General features: G+C 57.4%; 1 protein-coding gene across 13 annotated transcripts in view; it reads left to right on the top strand.

Moving 5' to 3' along the window:
* Nucleotides 1-18,855, top strand: part of LOC487387 (RAP1 GTPase activating protein) — a 63,560-nt gene that overhangs the window by 13,853 nt on the left and 30,852 nt on the right. For 3 of the 13 annotated variants that reach the window (XR_005356055.1, XR_005356057.1, XR_005356062.1), the window contains exons 1-2: nt 1,193-1,291; nt 3,159-3,194. The exons of 1 other annotated variant lie outside the window; for it this stretch is intronic. Coding sequence is in view for 5 of the 12 variants with exons in the window: in XM_038531703.1 (XP_038387631.1) it covers nt 1,248-1,291; nt 3,159-3,194 (80 nt within the window). In the remaining 7 variants the exon portion in view is untranslated. Of the gene's footprint in view, nt 1-1,191; nt 1,292-3,158; nt 3,195-18,855 lie in introns of those variants that run through there. 9 more of the 13 variants (XR_005356059.1, XM_038531703.1, XM_038531706.1 and 6 more) reach the window with 7 other exon arrangements.

An 18,855-nucleotide genomic window follows, 5' to 3' on the forward strand; every position in this document is an offset into this window, starting at 1 on the left:
ACTCACTTCCCAGGGGAAGCTGGAGCGAGCCGAGCCCTGGCCCAGGGCCCAGGTGGAACAGTTCCTGAAAGGCTTCGGAAGAATCCCTGCCGCCCTGTCGCCCTGGCCTGCTGGTGTACCCTCGCCCTGGCCTGCTGGTGTACCCCCGGTCGTCCTCCCCCGCCCCCAGTGTACTGCATCCCTGCATCCGTCCTCTGTGCATTCCCTTAGAAAATGCCATAGAAAACCTCACTGCTCTGAGCGCCTCCCGTGGGGTAATCCCTTCCTCTTTGGGGGCCAGAGTGGGCATTCTGGACGGGGGGAGGGTGACCTAGGGGCAGGACCAAGGTCCTGTGTCTCCTGACACATCTTCAGTTGGGGGTGGGAGAGACAGCTTCCTGTAGGGTGGAACACTGGAGGGTCAGCGCTGGGTGAGCGGCAAGCGGAGGAGGGGGGCAGAGTGTCGGTGAGCGCGTGAGTGACCTGCTCTAGGACTCAGAGCCCGGTTCCTCCCCCCGGAGGCTGCTGAGCCCGGGCACCTGGTGGCCACCTCCATTCCTGTGCGCCTGCCCCTCCGCTTCCTCACCGGGCTGTGGGGGGCACCCAGAGAGGGGGATGAGAGTGGGCAACAGCAGGGCGTTCTGGGGATTCTTCACTCATCCTTCTGCCAGAAGAGAGGAGCTTTTGACTTGCGGGGAGAGACTTGCAGCAGCGTTTATTGAGCGTTTGTTGTGTGCCAGGCCTGGGCCTGGGCGCTCGCGTGAATCAACGCCATCACCCCAGGGCCTGCATGTGCGTGTGCGTGAGTGTGTGTCTGTGTGGGGGGGGTTGTTCCATTTTACAAATGAGAATTTTGAGGGACAAGCGAGGGCAGGGACTCGCCCACAGAGCAGCCCACTTTGACCCTGGTTCCCAAGTTCTTGCCGGGCCCGCTGCGTGCTCCCCCTCGCCATGGGGGCTGGCGGGGGGGGGGGGGGAGGAACAGGGTGTCGCCCCCCGAAGAGGGTCTGCAGCCCGGGCCCCCCTCACCCACCGAGGCCCCGTGCGCCCCGCGTCCCCCGCCCCCGGGACCCCGCTCGGAAAGTCCCGCGAACCCCCGCCCCCGGCCGCGGCGGCGCGAACAAGCGGCCCTTTCTGCGCGCGGCGCCCCGGCAGCTGGCCCTGGGCCCGCGGGGGCGCGGACGGTCCCGGGCTGGTGGCCGGGGCGGGGCGGCCCGAGTTGCCAAGGTGACCCGGGCGCGGGGAAGGCGGGCGGCGGCGGCGGCACCATGAGCGGCCGGAAGCGCAGCTTCACCTTCGGAGCCTACGGCGGGTAGGGGCGGGCGGGGGCGCAGCGGGGCGCGGGGCGGGGGGCGGGCGGGGGCGCGCGGGGGCGCAGTGGGGGCGCGCGGGGGCGCAGCGGGGGCGCGCGGGGCGCGGGGCGGCGCTTCTGCACGTGCCCGGCGCGCGCGCTCCTGGGGCGGGGGAGGCCGGGCAGGAGCCCCCGCTCGGCCTGTGCAGTTGGGCCCCTCCAGTGAGGCGTTGGAAGAAGGGAACCTAGAAGCCCGCCGCGGGCCAGGCCCACCTCCCCGCCAATTCCAGGGCGCCCCGGCCGCCCCTGTCTCCTGCCACCCAACTCTCAGAACCCCCCCCCCCCGGGGGGCTGCTTGCTGCCTGGGCTTGGAGACCTAGGGCCTGGAAGGCAGAGCGGTGGCTGGTCCATCTTGGGGCACTGTCGCTCCCGACCCCAAGTGTCCACCGCAGAGGGGGGCCGAGGAGGGCTGGGGGATTCTTGCCTTGGGCCGACATTCGGTCAGTCGGTCAGTCGGAAGGAAGGCTGGGTAGAGAGACTGGCGCGGGAGCCCCTTCCCTGGCCAGCCAGGTAGTTGGATCACCTTGCACTAGGCCCTGCCTCCTGGTGCTCAGGACTCACCTTTGGGGTGCAGAGCGATTGAAGCTCACACACACATGTCGTTCTGCTGCTGCTGCTCTCTGAGGTGCAGGGGTTGTGTCAAGGTGCCACCCATCGCTGACTGCCCTCCCTCCAAAGGCACCCTGGCAGAGGGGCCAGGTGGGGTGGGAGACAGGCTTCCCTCCCTGTCTGGGGCCTGCCGGCCACCAGGTGATGGGAGGAGGCTGGGTACGCCCTGAGACCGCAGGTCACTGACACGGAGAGGCCGCCCAGGGGGTGGGGGAGTGGGGCTGGCTTCTTGTAGGAGCAGGGCAAGCCCCGGCCTCTCTGGCCTCACTTTCCTTGTCTGCAGAGTCCACAGCAGTCCCTAGGACACCCCAGCCCCGCCTCCCCAGCTGGCAGCGTCTGGTTCCGGGCCCCTTCCCCACTCTCCTCTGGCCTCTGGGCAGGAGGCAAGACTTGTTTGTTGTCCCAACAGCTGCCCTGCCTCTTGGCCCCCAGCTGGGCGGGATGGTGGAGTTCTCTCCAGCCCCCACCCCAAACCCAAGGTGCCCTCAGAGGACTATGTCCACCCCCTCTCTCTGACGCTGGACTTGGAGGGATTTGGGGAAAACGAAGCCTGGGGGTGGCCCCTGAACTCCGGGGCTTGCGTTCTTCCTCTGGCTCTGCTTTGAGGGCCAGGGTGGGTGTGTGCTGGGGGTGGGGTGGGAGAGGAGGGTCCTCACGATCTACTCCCAGATCCCCTGGGTGGATATGAGTGAGCTCCCGCTCTGGGATGGAGGCAGGCTGCCAGGAAAGGCGGCCTGGGGGGGGGGGGGGCGGGGGGAGGGTTGATTTCTTCCTGCCTACCATAAACTGTAAACACCCACATCCTTTAATCCTGGCTGAAAACACTCTAAGCTGGCCTCTGCTGCACCCGTAGGTCCCTGCTCTGACCCCAAGCTGCTGTAGTCAGTGTCCCACTTCGCCTGTTCCGAAACCTCCCACAGTGACCCCCCTTCTGCTGCACCCCGTAATCTAGTCCTGGGCCCCTGCTCCCCTATCCCTGTGCCCCCGTTCCTACCTTTTTTCCTTACTGTCTCACTCTACACCTTTCCACGTCCCTAACCTGATATCGGGGGCCCCCCGCAGCCTCTGGGGGATGGTGACAATGCATCAGGCCCCCAAGAGGCAATACCTCCTGCAGCCCGCTCAGGATGGGTGGTGGGTCGTTGGGGTTGCCCTGATGTGCCAGGCTGGCTGAGAAAGGGCTGCCCCCTCATTTGCTGCCCCTCTTGCTCTGTTTCAGAGTGGACAAGTCTTTCACCCCTCGCCGGAGCGTGTGGTGAGTACTGGGAGCTCTCAGGAGGGGCTGGGCTGCTTGGCTGAGGACACTCCCAAACCATTACCACCCCGTATCACAGACCAGACCCCACCAGTCTTTTGGCCGCCGTCCCCAGGTGATGGGGTGGGCAGACCCTGTTACCGGTTCTTCCCCCATCTGTCTTCCCCAGTTCTCTCTAGAGCTCCAGCTTGGAGTCAGGCAAGTCAGGTTAAATCTTAGCTCGGCCCAGTGCCTGCGTGACCTTAGTGATTCACTAACCTCTCTGACCCTCGGTGTTCTCATCTGTGAAATGGGGATGAAAAAACCTACTTGACAGAGTATAAGATTGCAAAAAAACCCGAAACACCTAAAAAGCAAACATAGGGCCTGTTATACTCTAGGCCCTCACCGAAGGTGCTTCCTTCCTCTCTCCCTTCCCACATCATGGCCCCTGGGGGGGCTGTGCGTGCCCTTCGCCTTTTGGCTGACCCACAAGTCCCCGAGTTCCACCCCATATGTAGCCTTCAGGACCCCTTCCTGCAGCCCATTGCTGAAGTCTGAGGCCTCCCTCTCTTTGGAGGAAGAGGGGGCAGCTGTGTCTACAGCTTTCTCAACACCGAGAGCAGTGAGTGGAGGTGCAGCCTCACCTCCAGGTTCACAGCATCCCTGATGCCCTGCAGGCGGGCGCCTCCCAGCTTCCCCAGCACCAGCATCACACGGGCCCAGCTGGCTGCTCCTGCTGCTATTTCAACTCCAGCGGGAGAGCTCATGCTTCCCACCCCCGCTGGGGGCTTCCTGGGGTCCCCGGGCCCCGCAGTATGCCCCCCAGCTACTAGACGACCCCAGTCTGGCACCATCGCCTCACCAGCTGCAGCGCTGCCCCCTCTAGGAGGCCACACCTGGGGTGCAAAGCACATGGGTGCCCAGGCTGAGCTTCAGGGCCTGCCCTTTTATCTTCCTTTGATGCTCTCTGTGCAGCTTAGGGCCAGTTTCTCCCCCTCTCTGGGCTTTATCTCCTGCTGCTGTGCCCAATTTGAGCCTCCACCAGTGCAAGACCATGGACTAAGCCCAGAGCAGGGTGGACTAGGGGAGATACAGGTGGGTAAGTCGAGGAAGATGCCATCCTTTTCTTCAAGGACTTTATTAATAATCTCCTAGGACCTGCCACTTGTCAAGCACCTGCTGCATACCAGGTACTGTTAGGTGGCTGAACTGTATCATCTCACGTCATCCTTACCACATCCCTGAGTTAGGGACTCTCATCTCTAATTACACTTGATCTTAGCCAAAAGGCCGAGAAGCGATTTCTCATCTCTAATTACAGATGAGAACAGTGATGCACAGAGTTGGGGTGAGTGACCTGCTCAAGGTCATACAGCTATTCGGGAGCAGAGTTGGGATTTGAATCTAAACCTTCCAGACTCTGCAGAGCCCAGAGTCTCATGCACTTTGTCCCAGGGCCTCCAGACCACACGGTGGGTCTGAGCACTTGAAGGGAGACTTGAAGATGGAGGGGTGACCCAGAAAGCCTACTCTAGGGAGCCCTGAATGAAGCTTCAGCGATGAAGGCCCGGGACTTATGGTAACTGACCAGCTGTGTGACTTTAGGCCAGTCCCTTCCCCTCTCTGGGCCTCAGTTGACTAACTTCTGGAGTAGGATTTTGGAATCACCAGGATCTGTCCATTACCCACAGGGCCTTGCCCCAGGCCCTCCTCCCCGGAGATGCTGTCCAAGGTGCTAACCCCAGTGGCCCTCCCTTCTAAACCAGTTGCTTAGCTCCCAGCCTGTACCTGGCACATAGTTACTGCTCTGTTAATGGGAGTCATTTTGATTATTAATTATGGTTTCCTGGTCTGTGATTCGAGGCCTATACCCACCTGTCCTTTCCAGTCTGGAACTCACTTCTCTTGTGAGCTGCATTTCTGATCAAAGGGACTATGGCCCCTGAGAGCACCATCTCCATACCTTTGCTCACATTTCCCCATCCCCTTGGCATGGCCTCCTCTCCCGTTTCCACAACCCTCACCACGCCTCCAGCCTACCTTTATTGCTGTCCGTTGAGTGTTTTCTTTCCCGATTCCCGTGCTCTTTCTCTCCTTAAAATACCTCCCTCTGCTTACCATGCCTGTAGAGCACATATTCGTGCTCGTTTCTGGGGTCGTGGATCTGCCTCTGCCACATGATAGCAGTGTGACTTTGGGCAGGTCACTTCCCCTCTCGGAGCCCCACTTGATGCTCAGTAAGTGTTGAGTTGGATTTCTGAGTTGAGTGTATCCATGTACCGCTGTGGTATAAGGCAGGCTCTGAGGTCTTTGAAAGCGGGGGTTCCTTGAGTTACTTTTGACTTAGGCCCATTTTCTAGCACGAGTCACCAAAAAGTTGGGCTCCATTCTTCTCATGTCTCTCTGTCCTCCACACTGTCTTACACAGCTGCCCAGTAAATGCTTAATAAATGCCTGTGAATTGAACTAAATGGGTCTAGAGGGTAGAACAGTTGAACCTTGTCAGGTAGGCTGGGAGAGCTTCCTGGAGGAGATTTGGTTTCCTTTTTTTTTTAATTTATTTATTCATGAGAAACACACACACAGAGAGAGAGAGAGAGAGAGAGAGAGAGGCAGAGACACAGGCAGAGGGAGAAGCAGGCACCATGCAGGGAGCCTGACATGGGACTTGATCCCGGGTCTCCAGGATCACACCCTGGGCTGAAGGCGGCGCTAAACCCCTGAGCCACCTGGGCTGCCCGAGATTTGGTTTCCTACACCCCTTTTTAAAAAAGGATTAAGAAGTTGGGGCTTAGCTTGGGGAGCAGCAAGGCCTGGTGTAGGCCAGATGTGATCATGGCTGGATTCCCCTACCCCTCCGCCTCTGAGCAGCAGGTCATCTGCATTGCAGAGGCTCAGAACAAAAAAGGATGAGGCCCAGTGGCAGGATTAGGAGCTAGTGGGACAGGTGGTGGCTCTGGTTCTGCAGACCTCACAAAGATTGGACATTTAGGGGGGATTCAGGTGCTGGGTCGAGGAAGGGGGGTGGAGCGGTGCCAGCGTGGGGGAATGGCTAGGTAGAGTTGTGCAGGGGAGGGGTTCTGGAAGAGGACTTTGAGGCTGGGAGCCTGGGAGGGGGAGGCAGGACCCAGCAAGGATTAAGTGCCAGGCGTCGTGTCGGGCACTTTCGTACCCGGTGGTCTCAGTTGTGATGATAGTCTTGTAGGTTGGCCTTAGTGTCTCCATTTTGGAGACAAGATCCAAGACAGAGCAGAACTGGTGAGGGCTGGATTTTAATCCAGCCTTTTCTCCTGTCAAGGAAGGGCCGTTGGCCAGACAAGGAAGCCATAGCAATGAGGAAAGTTCTGATTATGGGGTGAGGGAAGAGAGGGGGATGAGATGAATGAGCACACCGAAAACGGGTCACTGCCCAGCCCATGTGTCCCACCAGGAAAGCCCATCTGGTACCCAGATACCTCCAGTTGACAGTAAGGGTACCAGTTACTCACATACATGAAGCTTTTCCTGGGTCTCGGACCCTGGGCCGAGCTCTTCATCTGAATTATTCATCCCATCCTTATACCAGCTTTACAAAGTAGAGACTATTAGAGACTATTACATCCATTCCCCATTTTACAGATGAGCAACCTGAGGCTCAGGGAGGGGACGTGGCTGACCCAGGGGCACAGTGAGTGGTGATCCAAGACTGGCGGTGTGGTCAGCCTGAGCCCGTAACCTTAGCCCTTGCCCTCCTGGATGCTGTGTGTGCTGCGTGTGGGTGGCCCCTGTCCTCAGGTGGCTCCTCTCTGTAACCACTGAGCTGGAAGCCCTGGGGGCCCGTGTGCTGCTGCAGGAAGCATGAGGCTGGCCTCATTAGTGGCTCTGAAATGCCAGGCAGGCACAGCCCGCTGGGCCTCCTCATCTATTATGCATCTGGTGGGCAGGCCCCCGGCGGGCAGCTGGCACAGCACAGGACGGGGGAGCCAGCAGCTGCTTCCTGAGCCCACACCTGCCACCATACCTCTGGGCAGGGATTCCCCCAAGGCATGCCAAGGCAGCTCCTGCCTCATTGCCCCGGCCCCCCTTGGGTAAGGGAGGCCCACTGTGGACGGAGGCATGGGTGCTGATCCCCAGCTCGTTAGCCTGCCCATCCCAGCAGCCACTTCTGGGACTGCGCTGGGGGTCAGTAGGGGCTAGGGTGGGCAGAGGCAGGCTGAAACAGAATCTTAGGCGCATGGGCTCCTGGCTACACAGAACCTCAGAGCGATAAGGTTGTGGTCATTTATTCATTCAGCCACAAGTAACTAGTGAGCAACTACTGTATGCCAGGGACATTTCTAGGGACTCCGATTCACTAGAAAATGGGACAGGCACAGTCTCCATCTTCAGAGAGCTTGGTGAGGCCAGAATTTCACCACTTGGAACCTCAATTTCCTCATCCATAGAATGGGGGCTAGGGGAGACCTAGTCTATAAATAGATAAGAAACGAACCTCAATGGTTGTGCTGAAATTTAAGGATTTTATTTTTAGGCGATCTCTGCATCCAGTGTGGGGGTCAAACCCACAACCCTGAGGTCAAGAGTCGCACGCCCACCACCTGGCCACCCAGGCATCCCAGTGGTGCTGAATTTTAAAGCAAGGGTTCATGCTACCAAGAGCTGATCCTTACCTAGGTCTTACTGCGTGCGGGGCTGTTCCAAAACACTTTCCACAGATCGATGGATTTAATCCTCACAACCGCCTCATGAGGCAGCTACAGTTCCTGGTTTAGGGCTGAGGAAACTGAAGCAGTAGAGGGGTTAAGTAGCCTATTCAAGGTCTCTTGGCAAGACTCAGATTTGAACCTAAGCAGCTGGGCTCCAGTTTGCATATCGCCCGGTGCCGTACGGCAGGGAGGATGATCGAGGGAGTGATGGAAGGGCTTTCCGAGGAGGTAGCATTTGAGCCAAAACCTGAAGAATAAGATGAGCTGGAGATGTAGGAAGAGTTAGCCGGGGGAAGGAGGCGTTCTTGACAGAGGGAACAGCAGGTGCAAAGGCCCTGAGGCAGGAACAAGCTTCGCGTGTCTTGGAGACAGAGAGGAGGCCCGTATTGGTGGAGGGAAACAAGGGAAAACGAGGTCGGGGTGGGTTTGCAGACAGGAAGAGGTAGTTTGCAGGAGGAGATAGATTGAGCACTGCCTGGTAGGAGTATGGATGTAATGTCAGTGACTGACGTGCAGAACGATTGTGTCTCAGACTCCTGGCTTTGTAATATCTTAGAATCAGAGAATTTGGGCCTTCTGGAGTCTTTGAAGATGGAAGAGACCTTTGAGATACCGTCCTGTGATCTCCCTCTTAGCAAGGAACCTTTGCCTTGGTACATGATCCCTTTGAGTATCGATCGGAATGAGGCTTTGGGGGGTCTCCTGAGAAGAATGCACTTTTAATTTTTTTTTTTTTTTATGATAGTTACAGAGAGAGAGAGAGGCAGAGACACAGGCAGAGGGAGAAGCAGGCTCCATGCACCGGGAGCCCGATGTGGGATTCGATCCCGGGTCTCCAGGATCGCGCCCTGGGCCAAAGGCAGGCGCCAAACCGCTGCGCCACCCAGGGATCCCCAAGAATGCACTTTTATTTTCAAGACCCTCTGAAGCCCTCCATCCCTGGTTGAGACCATCATGACCTCTGAGCAGCTCCTTAGCTAGCTCTTCCTTGCTCACTCCTCATGACAGGAGGCTCACTACCCTCAATGTAGTCCATTCCAGTGCTGGATATCAAAAATTCTTCCATACTTAAAACCAGCTGACTAAGCCTAGATATAGCCTCTGGGTCCTCCCATCGCCCACAGTGGCCCTTTGATGAGATAAGGACAGGGATCATATCTCCACCAGCCTGTTGTTTCTGGACTCAACAGCTACTTGCCCCAGCCCTTTCTCATGTTTACCCTCTGATCAGCTCACTCTTACATGTGTCGAAGCGCTTTATCTTCCTAGATAGAAGGGGGCCAGGCAATGCCCCCTTCTAAGGAAGGCCATGTCCTTCTGGGGAGGATGCAGCTGGCGGGGGGCTCCTGGGAGCGACCCCAGACCAGAGAGGCCTCCTCTTCCAGGAAACAGCCCCTCTAGCTTCGGAGATAAGAGAAGATCCCCTCCAGATGGGTTTTGGTCCTGGGACTGCCACTGTTTTCCTGTGTGACCTTGGGCAGTGAGTCCCCATCTCTGGCTCATTCCCCCATGCCTGCCTTCGGCCCAGTGAAGGGACAGAGGGGGTCCCTAAGGACTCTGAGGTTCTCAGTCTGGTGGGCTCTGTCTGCCTCTACATCCCCAGCAGTGATCAGCCTCAGGTCCCTTCGTCGGTGGTGCATGGAAGGATTTGGGCTCTGTTTTTAGGCAGACTTGACTTCAGATTCCAACTGCTCACAGTTTCTCTTACTTGCTGTGTGGCCTTGAAATTGCCAGTCCGCCTCCCCGAATCTCAGATTGTCCACAACAGTGAGAGCTGTCTTGCTTACCCCACGGGAGTCTTAGAATGAAAGAAGTCCAGTGTGTGTGCTCCGTGGATGTTTTCCCTCTCCCTGAGCATTTGCATTTTGAGAGAAAAGCCTCATTAAGCCAAAGAGAGACTCATTAAGATTCTAGTACTACAATTTTCAGCACTATTGAGGTGGTTTGGTGGAGGAGCAGTGGTTATCAAGGGGACTCTTCTAATATTCCCAAATCCCCTAAAGGCTGTCCTCAGTTCAGGGTCCTCCCCAAGATAGTCATTCATTCATTCATTCATTCATTCATTCAGCAAATTAGTTCAAACAAATATTTGGTGTGGGGATGCCCTCTGAGGGCCAACCAGACCCTGGGGACATGGCACTGGAGATGACAGACAGGGCCACTCCCCTTGTAGAGTTCCCGGTCCAGAGCAGGAAATGAGAAAAGAGGTGGTTCCAGTGGAGGGATAAGTGTCAATTGCAAAGATGTGGGGAGTTCTGAGGAGGACTCCTCCCCTACACCTAGGTATCAGGGGGGGCTTCCTGGAGGAAGCGACCCAGCTTCAATGTGGAGGAGAAAAGCATGTGATGGCATGAGCCAGATACAGGACAGAACTGGACCTGGCAGCTGCAGGTGGGAGGGGTGGCCATCAGGTCATGTTGCTGCAAGCCCCACTGGACTTCCTGTGGGGCTTGCAGGGGCCTGCCCCCCACCACCACTGGGTAGAAGCCTGCTGGGACCCCCATCACCCACTCTCCTTCCCGCTCCAGGAACTGCTCTGTGCTGTGACGTCTAGTGCTGGGTACACCGTCGGTTCCCTTCTCTGGGTCTTGTTTTTTTCACCTGTAAAATGAAGAAAACGAAAGCACCTACTTCAAAGATTATTGTGCATATTAAATGAGATAACGTGTGCCAAAGTGGAAAACCAGGGCCGGGCCCGGAGCGAAGCCAGCGATCGTGGTTATTGCCATGTCGTCCTTATCTGCTGGGCCCCACAGAGGGGCAGATTTGGGTAGACTCTGCCCTCTGGAAGCTCACCAACTGCCGGGAGGTGAGAGCTGCTCATGAGCCTGCTCCCTGGCCAAGGGCACCAACCTGACACATTGGCCCTGAGAACACTGGCTTCTGTAGCCAGACAGGCCTGCACCAAGTCCTGGCTGGGTGACCCCCTGCGGTGCCTCTCATCACTGATCCGTGGTTTCTTCCTTTGTTCAGTGGGGGTATTAGTATTCAAGCCACATGCTCCAGGAGGGACAAAACATTCTGGGCCCAGGTGACCTGGAGAAACCCTCACTCTCTGAGGCTCGTTTCCCTACCTATAAAATGGGAAGATTGGCTACAAAACACTCTGATGTGCTGGGTTTCTAGCAAAGTCAGATAGTCCCTAATCTTGACCTGGTTTGACTGTTGGCTGCGTGATCTTGGGCTAGAGACTTAACCTCTCTGACCCTCAGTTCCCACACCTATAAATGGGGACAATCTTCACTTCACCATTCTTTCATGGCTTCCATTAGCCATGTGTTCGTTCAACATTCATCGAGTCCCCACCATGTGCCAGGTAGTGTCTAAGAATTAGGGATACAGCAGCAAATCTTGTGGACGTGGTATCTGGCCTCATGCAGGTTACCATCCAGTGCAGGAGACAGATGCAAAATGAGCTGACAAATTAAGTAATTTCATATGAGTAATGGGTAATGAGTGACGGGGCAGGTGGAAAGGGTCCCCTTTTTGCTAAGAGTATCAGGGAGGGCCTCTCAAGGCCTGAGTGGGAAGGAGCTGGCCGTGGGAAGGGTAGTCCAGAAAGAGGGCAGAGTGAGTGAGTGAGTGTAAAGGCTTTGAAGCAGGAACAAGATCCCTTGCCCTACCCCAAATCTGGAACATTCCAGATCCTCTCTTGGCAGCAGGTGGAAGGCAGCTGAGCAGCCAGGGGCGATGGAGGTCTACCTTCTCTCAGATCAAGAATGGCTGCTCAAGAGGCAGGTCTAGAGGAGGGGGTGGGCACTGTGGGCAGGCATGCAAGACCAGGCTTGGGTTGGGCCCCGAGTGAGCAGGACGTCCTCTGAGCTGGCGGGGTGGAGCCCTGGTGCCCACCTGGCTGCCCTCCCGCCCAGAAGTATTCTGGGGTCTGGCACAGAGAGTCTGGGCCTGGCTGTTTGGGGAGGGGTTCGGGGCAGGGGAGCAAGGGAAATTATGCTTACTTTCTCTCTCACCCCAGCCACCCTGGGTCTGGGCACTGGCCCAGATCTGGCCCATCCACAGGGCCAGAGTGCTTTGAGATGACCCCGTCCTATGCACATGCATGCGCACACACACACACATACACACACACACGCACACTTTCCATACTTATGCTCATGGACTTGCTCATGTCCAGACAGCTTGGTCATGAACCGAGTTCTGTCCATACAGTCACTCCTGGAGCAGAGTGTAACTGACCCTCGACTAAGTGCTAGGCCCCCAAACAGATCCAGTCCTCACCTGAGGAAGCTCCGTTTCTAGAAGGAGAGATTGACAGTGATCTGGGTCACAGCAGGACATGTGCAAAGCAAACTGGTCAGTCCACAACGGCCCAGGCCCCGGACAAGGCCTCTGGGGAAGCCCGTCAGGGTGGGCGTGGCCCGACCCAGCGTGAGGTGGGGGCTCTAGGAAGACGGGAGAAGCGATGGGGGGGACAGGGAGAGCGTAACAGGTGGGGAGCGTGCTGCGTGCAGAGGCCCGGAGGTGGGCCAGGCGCGCGGGGTCTCGTGGGCCGCGTGAGGCCTGCATGCGGTGAGAAGCCACCCAGGGCTTTCAGGCGGGCGGATGACGCGACAGATACAAACACGCTCGGAGCTCGGATGCGAACCCCCACACGGCCCAGACACGAACGCTTTCTCTCCCACCCACATTTCACGTTCCTGCCAGGCCTCCATCTACATCCTCCCCCGCAGAGACACACACCCTTTTGTACCACCAGGCAGAGCTGCAGAAACTCCTGAGCAGGCTACTAGCAAAGTGTCAGACGTGTGCCCCGCCCGCTTGTTGATTGTGTGTGGCAGGGGGAGGGGGAGGCTCGGATCCAGCCAGGATTGACCGTGGCTCACTCCACATTTGCACGGCCGTGTGCCTGCCTGCCCCCTGCACGTGGAAGGTGGCTTCTAGCTCAGGGAGTACTTCTACATGCATTATTCCGCTGAATTCTCCCAGCAACCCTGCAGGAAAGATTTATCAACACCCTTTCACAGCTGAGGAAACAGGCTCCAGAGAGGTGAAGTGACTGGCCCCAGGTCACACAGCTAGAGTACAGCATTGTCAGGATTTGAACTCAGCTCCATCGAACTTCTAGATGTGTTCAGTGGCCCATCTGAACTCAGGCACACGTGGATGTGCTTGCCCCCTTTCTAGGCTGTCACAGAGAATGTAGCAAGTGACCCTTTAATGACAGATTCTTCCAGAAACAGGTGGATCAACATGGAAAGTTATTTAGAGCTGCCCCCACCCCCGCCATGTGTGCCCACCTGCCCAGTGACCCTGCAGCCTCTGGGGGTAAGGTCGGTGGTGGGGCTGGGCACCTGCCAGGCTGCCAGGCTGGGGCAGCGCAGGGCATAGAGCTGAGGCTAGGAGCCCGGCCTGCATTTGCATTTGCAAATGAGGCAGACAGCCCTGTCTCTGAACTGGCTAACTAACCCCAGCTGGCCTGGCTCCCGGGACATGACAGCTGAGGTCCCGGGGCACGGCCCTGTGCCCAGCTGCCTGGGGTGCTTTTCTCCGGCCTTCTCTCTTCCCTGACGCTCAGAGAAGGTTGCCTAATGCTTAATGTAGGGGAAAGAGCGTGGGCTTCAGAGTTGGCCAGAACCGGGGACACAGCCCAGTACTGTCACTCCTGGCTAAGGGACATTGGCCACGATGCTTAACCTCCCTCAGGGTGTGCTTCTCCTCCTTGGAATAAGGAGTGAAGAATATCTCCTTCTCAAGATGATTGAGAAAGGTTAAGAGTCAGCTACTTAGCTGACTCATAGTAAGTGCTCAGATTTTCTTAAAGAAATCTCCACCACCCCCCCACCGTCTCGATTACAAAAATAATACGTGTTCATTGTAAAAATCCAAACAATGCAGAAAAATACATCCTGTAGAAGGCAGGAGCTCCTTGTGGTCCTGCTGCCCAGAGATAACCCATGTGAATTTTAATTTTCACAAGTGAGCTTTCTGTTGTACAACCTTGCTTTTTGTAACTTAACAATATGCCTCAAACCCCTTTTTCCATCAGGACAAGAGGCCTCCTTTGCGATCACTGTGTGGTAGTCCATGGTTTGCGTGGGCCCTGATGCATTTATCCAGCCTCCTTTTAGTGGACGTTGGGGTGGCTTCCAGATGGTGGCTATTGCGAACGCTGCTGCAGTGAATGCCATTTGTTCATATATTTTTGTGCATTTGTGTATAAATGTCTAGAAATGGAGTGGCTGGGCTAAAGAGTATACACGTTTTCGTTTGTTAACAGGAGTGGCCAAAACCCCTGCAGAGAAGTGGTAGCGATCCATGTGCCCCAACAGACCAGAAAAAGTCCACTTCCTCAAAGTCATGGGAATTTACTCACTGCCTCTGCCGCCCACCACAGGGACCCTAGAGCCATCAAGAGGCATAGATTCCCGAGAAGGGAAGGCCAGGAAATGCTCAGGGTTAATGTTGATATACTTTGCATGGATGAACTGACCCAGTCCTCATGACAGCCCTTTGGAGGTAGGCATTGTTGTTACCTCCATTATATAGACTAGGAAATTGAGGCCCAGAGATGTTAAGTAACTTGCCCAAGGTCACACAGCCATTAAATGGCAGAGCTGGCTCCAGAGCCCACCCCTGTGATGTTACACGGCTTCTCCGGGCAGGAGCTTGTGATTTAGTGAGCACTTACTATATACTCAGCTGTAGGCTAGTCAGATGGTGCATGTAACCTCTGATTTATTCTACACAACCACCTGGTGAAGTAGGTCTTACTATTTCATGTTGCAGATGAGGAAGCAGGCTCAGAGAAGAGAAGCAGCTCGAAGGAGCCAGAGGCCTCCTTCCCAAACCCCCCCGCCCCGGGGGCAGAGCGAGCCCACCTGGCTGCTGGTGCACCCGGTTCTCAGCTGACTCCTCCTGGAGGATGTCAGAGCTGGGCCTTAGCATCATCTAAGCAGAGTCCCAGTTTCCAGTGGAATCTGCTTGGAGGTGACTTAATCCTGCCATGTGGTGATTTAGAGGCAGAGCCAGGGCTTCTCCTTGTCACTTGTGGTTAGGAGATGGCAACCCTGTCCCTCCTGAGCAGGCTACTAGCAAGTGAGGGGTTTTACCTTGGCCTGGACAGGGACTTCTGCTCACCAGCTGGGCCTGGGGCCCACACCTGGTGAGCCTCTCAGCTAGAGAGGGAGAGGGATGAATTACACAAGGTCTAAGCACTGGAAGGTTCCATGTCTGGGCGTTGGGACCCAAGGAATGCCGAGAACAGCTAGAGAGCAGTGGGGAAGGTGTCCCTGGGGCTTTGCTTGGAGGTGGGGGAGGCCTGGCTCACCCTGCTCAGATGCCAACACCCCACACCACCGTCTGGGCCAGAACAGGCGGCAGGGTGTGAACCCTGAATGAGTGACTAAGCGTAAGAGAGGAGGGCCAGTGGGGGAGTGGGTAGCTGATGGAGCGTGTGAGCGAAGGAATGTGTGGACCTCGGGAAAGGGAGACTGACTCCCTGGGCTGCAGAGGCGGGGAAGGACAATGAAGTTAATGACGGAGACGGGGTGTAGGTGGCATCGGGCCCCAGGCCGCGGTGCTGGGAAGGGCCCTGCTCACAACCTCCTGGGCACTGCGCTGGGGCTGGCGGCCTGTGGCAGGCTGGTCAGTGGGGCTTGTCCTGCCCATGGGGAAGGAGTGGAGCAGAGGGCTCGAGCTTCAGGTGCAGTACCTCGGGCATGCCACCATCCCCATCTTGGCCTCAGCTCTCTTCCAGGTGGAACAGAGATAACGTTATCTGCTTTAGGGGCCTTGGGAGGCTGTTGGGAAGGCCTAGCGCGAAGAAGGCAGTTTGTAAAGTACGAGGCTGGGTCAGCACACGTTGTCATTACCCCAGCGGGAAGAGGCCCCGTGGCTAGGTCATCTCAGTGTCACCCCCCGCCCCACGCCGATTTCAGGGAGGAGCTGGTTCCAGGGAAGCGTGAGGGTGGGGGTCAGGCCTAGGCCACAGCCGAGCTCTAGCCACCTGGGCAGGGCAGGCCCTGGCATACAGCAGGTGGATAGGAGGCCCAGTCCCTAGGTGCCGTGCCCCCGGGTGGGGGCCGGTCCCATGACCTCCTCTCGGGGCTGCCAACCTGTTGTTTGCTCAGGAGGCCACTACCTGGCCCGGCTCCGGCATCCGGGTGTCTTGGCGCTCAGCCAGTGTGGAGTGAGGGTGGGGGCCCCCAGTGCTGCCTTCCTGCTCAGCCCCTCTGCCCAGCCTGGGGCCTGAGGGCTGCTCCTCCCCCTCCAGGGTGGGGGTGGCCCTGCCAACTCTACTGTGTGGTGGTTGTGGGTCCCCTGGCCCATCTTGCAACCTCGCTGAGCCTAGGCTTCCTTGTTCTGCAGTGCTTGATAACGGCAGCCCTGTCAGGGTTGTTGTAAGGACTATATGACCTCACAGCGTGTGGCTCCCCCACCCCCAGGTTCCCTCTGGAGTCCTGGTAGAGGTCAAAGGCGCCTGGGGAAAGGAGAGCCAGGAGTGACCATGTCTGTGTCCCTGCCCTCCCTGTGGGCCTTGCGGGGAGGGGGCCAGGCTCCCTGGGCCTGGCTTCAGAAACTTGCTCGCCGGGCTGTCCTGGCCACCTTCCCTGGCACCTTGGCAAGCCAGGGGCAAGTGGTGGTGGGCGGGGTGGGGGGGGGAGCAGCAGCAGTGCGGGGTGGTTGAGCACTGGAGACAATGGGCCTCTGTGGCCCACGAGGGAGGGGGCAGCCCCAGGGCAGCCTCTAGTCTCCAGTTTCAGGAGATTAGAGTCCCCTCAGACCTGATACCACAGCCAGGAGACCTAGGCAGCCCCCCAGCCCCACCCTGAGGGGCCTCTCTTAGGGGGTGAGGGCCCACCGGCGTGGCCCTCCACACCCGCGTTTCACCTTGAGGTCTGTATCCTCTGCTGCCCCCCACCTGAGTCATGAGGTTGGTAGAACCAGTTGTTTTCATGGAGACCAGGGAGACTGAAGGGATCCTGGCCTCTGATGACCAGCGCTGAGCTGGTCTGGACCCCTGAGGCCCTGTCCTGGGCTAGCCCCCCACAAGTGCTTCTCAGCCCTATGTTCTTTGGCTAGCTGAGTAGCTGCTCTGCCCTCCCAGCCCCCCCAAGTCTAATTTCTCAACTTGTGTGTGTGTGTGTGTGTGTGTGTGTGTGTGTGTGCCATCCAGCACCTGCCCAGCACCCTGCTCCCCGTCACAGGCTTTCTACCTTGATGGCCATGTGTCACCGGCTCTGGCCACCAGGGTTTCACCATTTAAAATGAACTTTAGGGGCGCCTGGGTGGCTCAGTCGGTTAAGTGTCCACCTTAGGCTCAGGTCGTGATCCTGGGGTCCTGAGATGGAGCCCCATGTCGTGTCAGGCTCCTTGCTCAGCGGGGAGCCTGCTTCTCCCTCTCCCTCTGCCCTTCCCCCTGCTCATGCTCTTTCTGTCTCTCAAATAAATAAATAAAATCTTTAAATAAATCAACTTTAAAGCACGAATAGTTTTTACCAGGATGCAAAGAATGAAAAGGGAGCCCCCAAGCAGAGGAAACAGCCTGTGCAGAGGCTCAGCAGGGAAACAGTGTGTCTTCTTTGGAAAACTGCTGGCAGCCCAGCCAGGCTAGGACAAGGCCACAGGGCAGGACAGGAAGGGGGTGTGTGTGGAGATGCGGCTAGGAGAGTCACAGGGGCCACAGCGCCCTGGGGACCTCCATCCACCCAGGGCACCCATCTTTGGGGGGCCATAGGGCCAAGTCGTACCCACAGGACAGCCCAGCCACTGACTGCTCTGGTGCCCCGAGAGGGTGGAGTTCTCCAGGAGAGTGGCTAACAATGAAAATAACAATAGCAAATGCTTCTGTAGTGCTTACTCTGTGGCTCACAGCAGCCTTATGAGGGCGTCTATCGACTGTCATTTTCAGAGGGGGAAAAAGACAGGACCCTCCCACCAACTCTCCAGCTGGCTAATAGGGGGGAAGCAACCCAGGAAGGCACCTGGGCAACTGTCCTCAGCCTTACCCATCTCCTTCCACGGTGCAGGCATCTGATCTGCAGTTTGGCAGTGGGTGGAGACACTGTGAGATGCCCCCGGGCCCCAGTGCGGCCTCGGGAGCCCCTCATGGAAGGCCTAGGTTCTGGTCCCGGTCTGCCTCTGCCTTGTTGGGACACCTCCAGGGTGGTGGTTTAACCTCTCTAAGCCTCAGTTTATCCTTCTGGGAATTGGGGATCCTAGCGACTGCCTTATCTCCCTCTCCAGTTCCGGTGAGACTCCCAGGAGTGAGCAGATAAAGAGCACTTTTGAAAAGTACAAAGAGCTGTACTCACGACAGTGAGATTATTATTGTTACCTCGATGTGGAGATAAGGGATGGGAGGAGGTGCACTGACAGTTGCCAAGAAACCTGGGAGCTGTCAGCAAGTGGCTTCCGGCCTGGCCCATCCCACTCGGGAGCTGGGCCACCGGGGCCCTCCCCCACTCCCCTGCTATGCCCTTTCCCTGGGGGAGATGGGTGCTCCGGGAGGGTGGGGAGCTGGGGCCAGCTGGCTGGCGGCCACGTACCTCCAGGGCCTGAAGGTGACCCTGGAATGTGCCTGGTCCAGACGCCAGCTTGGCTCAGACTTTCTGTGTGACCTTGGGCAAGTCACCTCCTCTCTGACTGACACCTTTTCCTGTGTACAAGTGTCCTGTACCTGGAGGCAGGTGTCCAGGCCAGACAGAGCAGGATTGGAGCGCTGGGCCTAGGGAAGATGCTTGGTGGTGGCTGCTGGAGCCGGGGGAGGGCTGCCATGGGGCGGCCACTGGGGGTCAAGGTTAGGCAACCGGACTGACTGGGTTGAGAGCAGCTGTGATGTGTGTAGTAGAAGAACCTTGGGCTGGAGTTTATCCTCTGCTCTGCCCTTTCCCTGGTGGGACCGTGGACTTCTCACTTAACCTCGCGCTGATCCTTAGTTTTCTTATCTGGAGAAAAGGTGAATAATATCCAACCTCATGAAGTTGCCATGGTGCCCAGATGAGACAATAGACTGTAGAGTGATATGCAGATAGGAC

This window comes from Canis lupus, chromosome 2 (genome assembly GCF_011100685.1).
Source record: "Canis lupus familiaris isolate Mischka breed German Shepherd chromosome 2, alternate assembly UU_Cfam_GSD_1.0, whole genome shotgun sequence".
Lineage (NCBI taxonomy): Eukaryota > Metazoa > Chordata > Mammalia > Carnivora > Canidae > Canis > Canis lupus.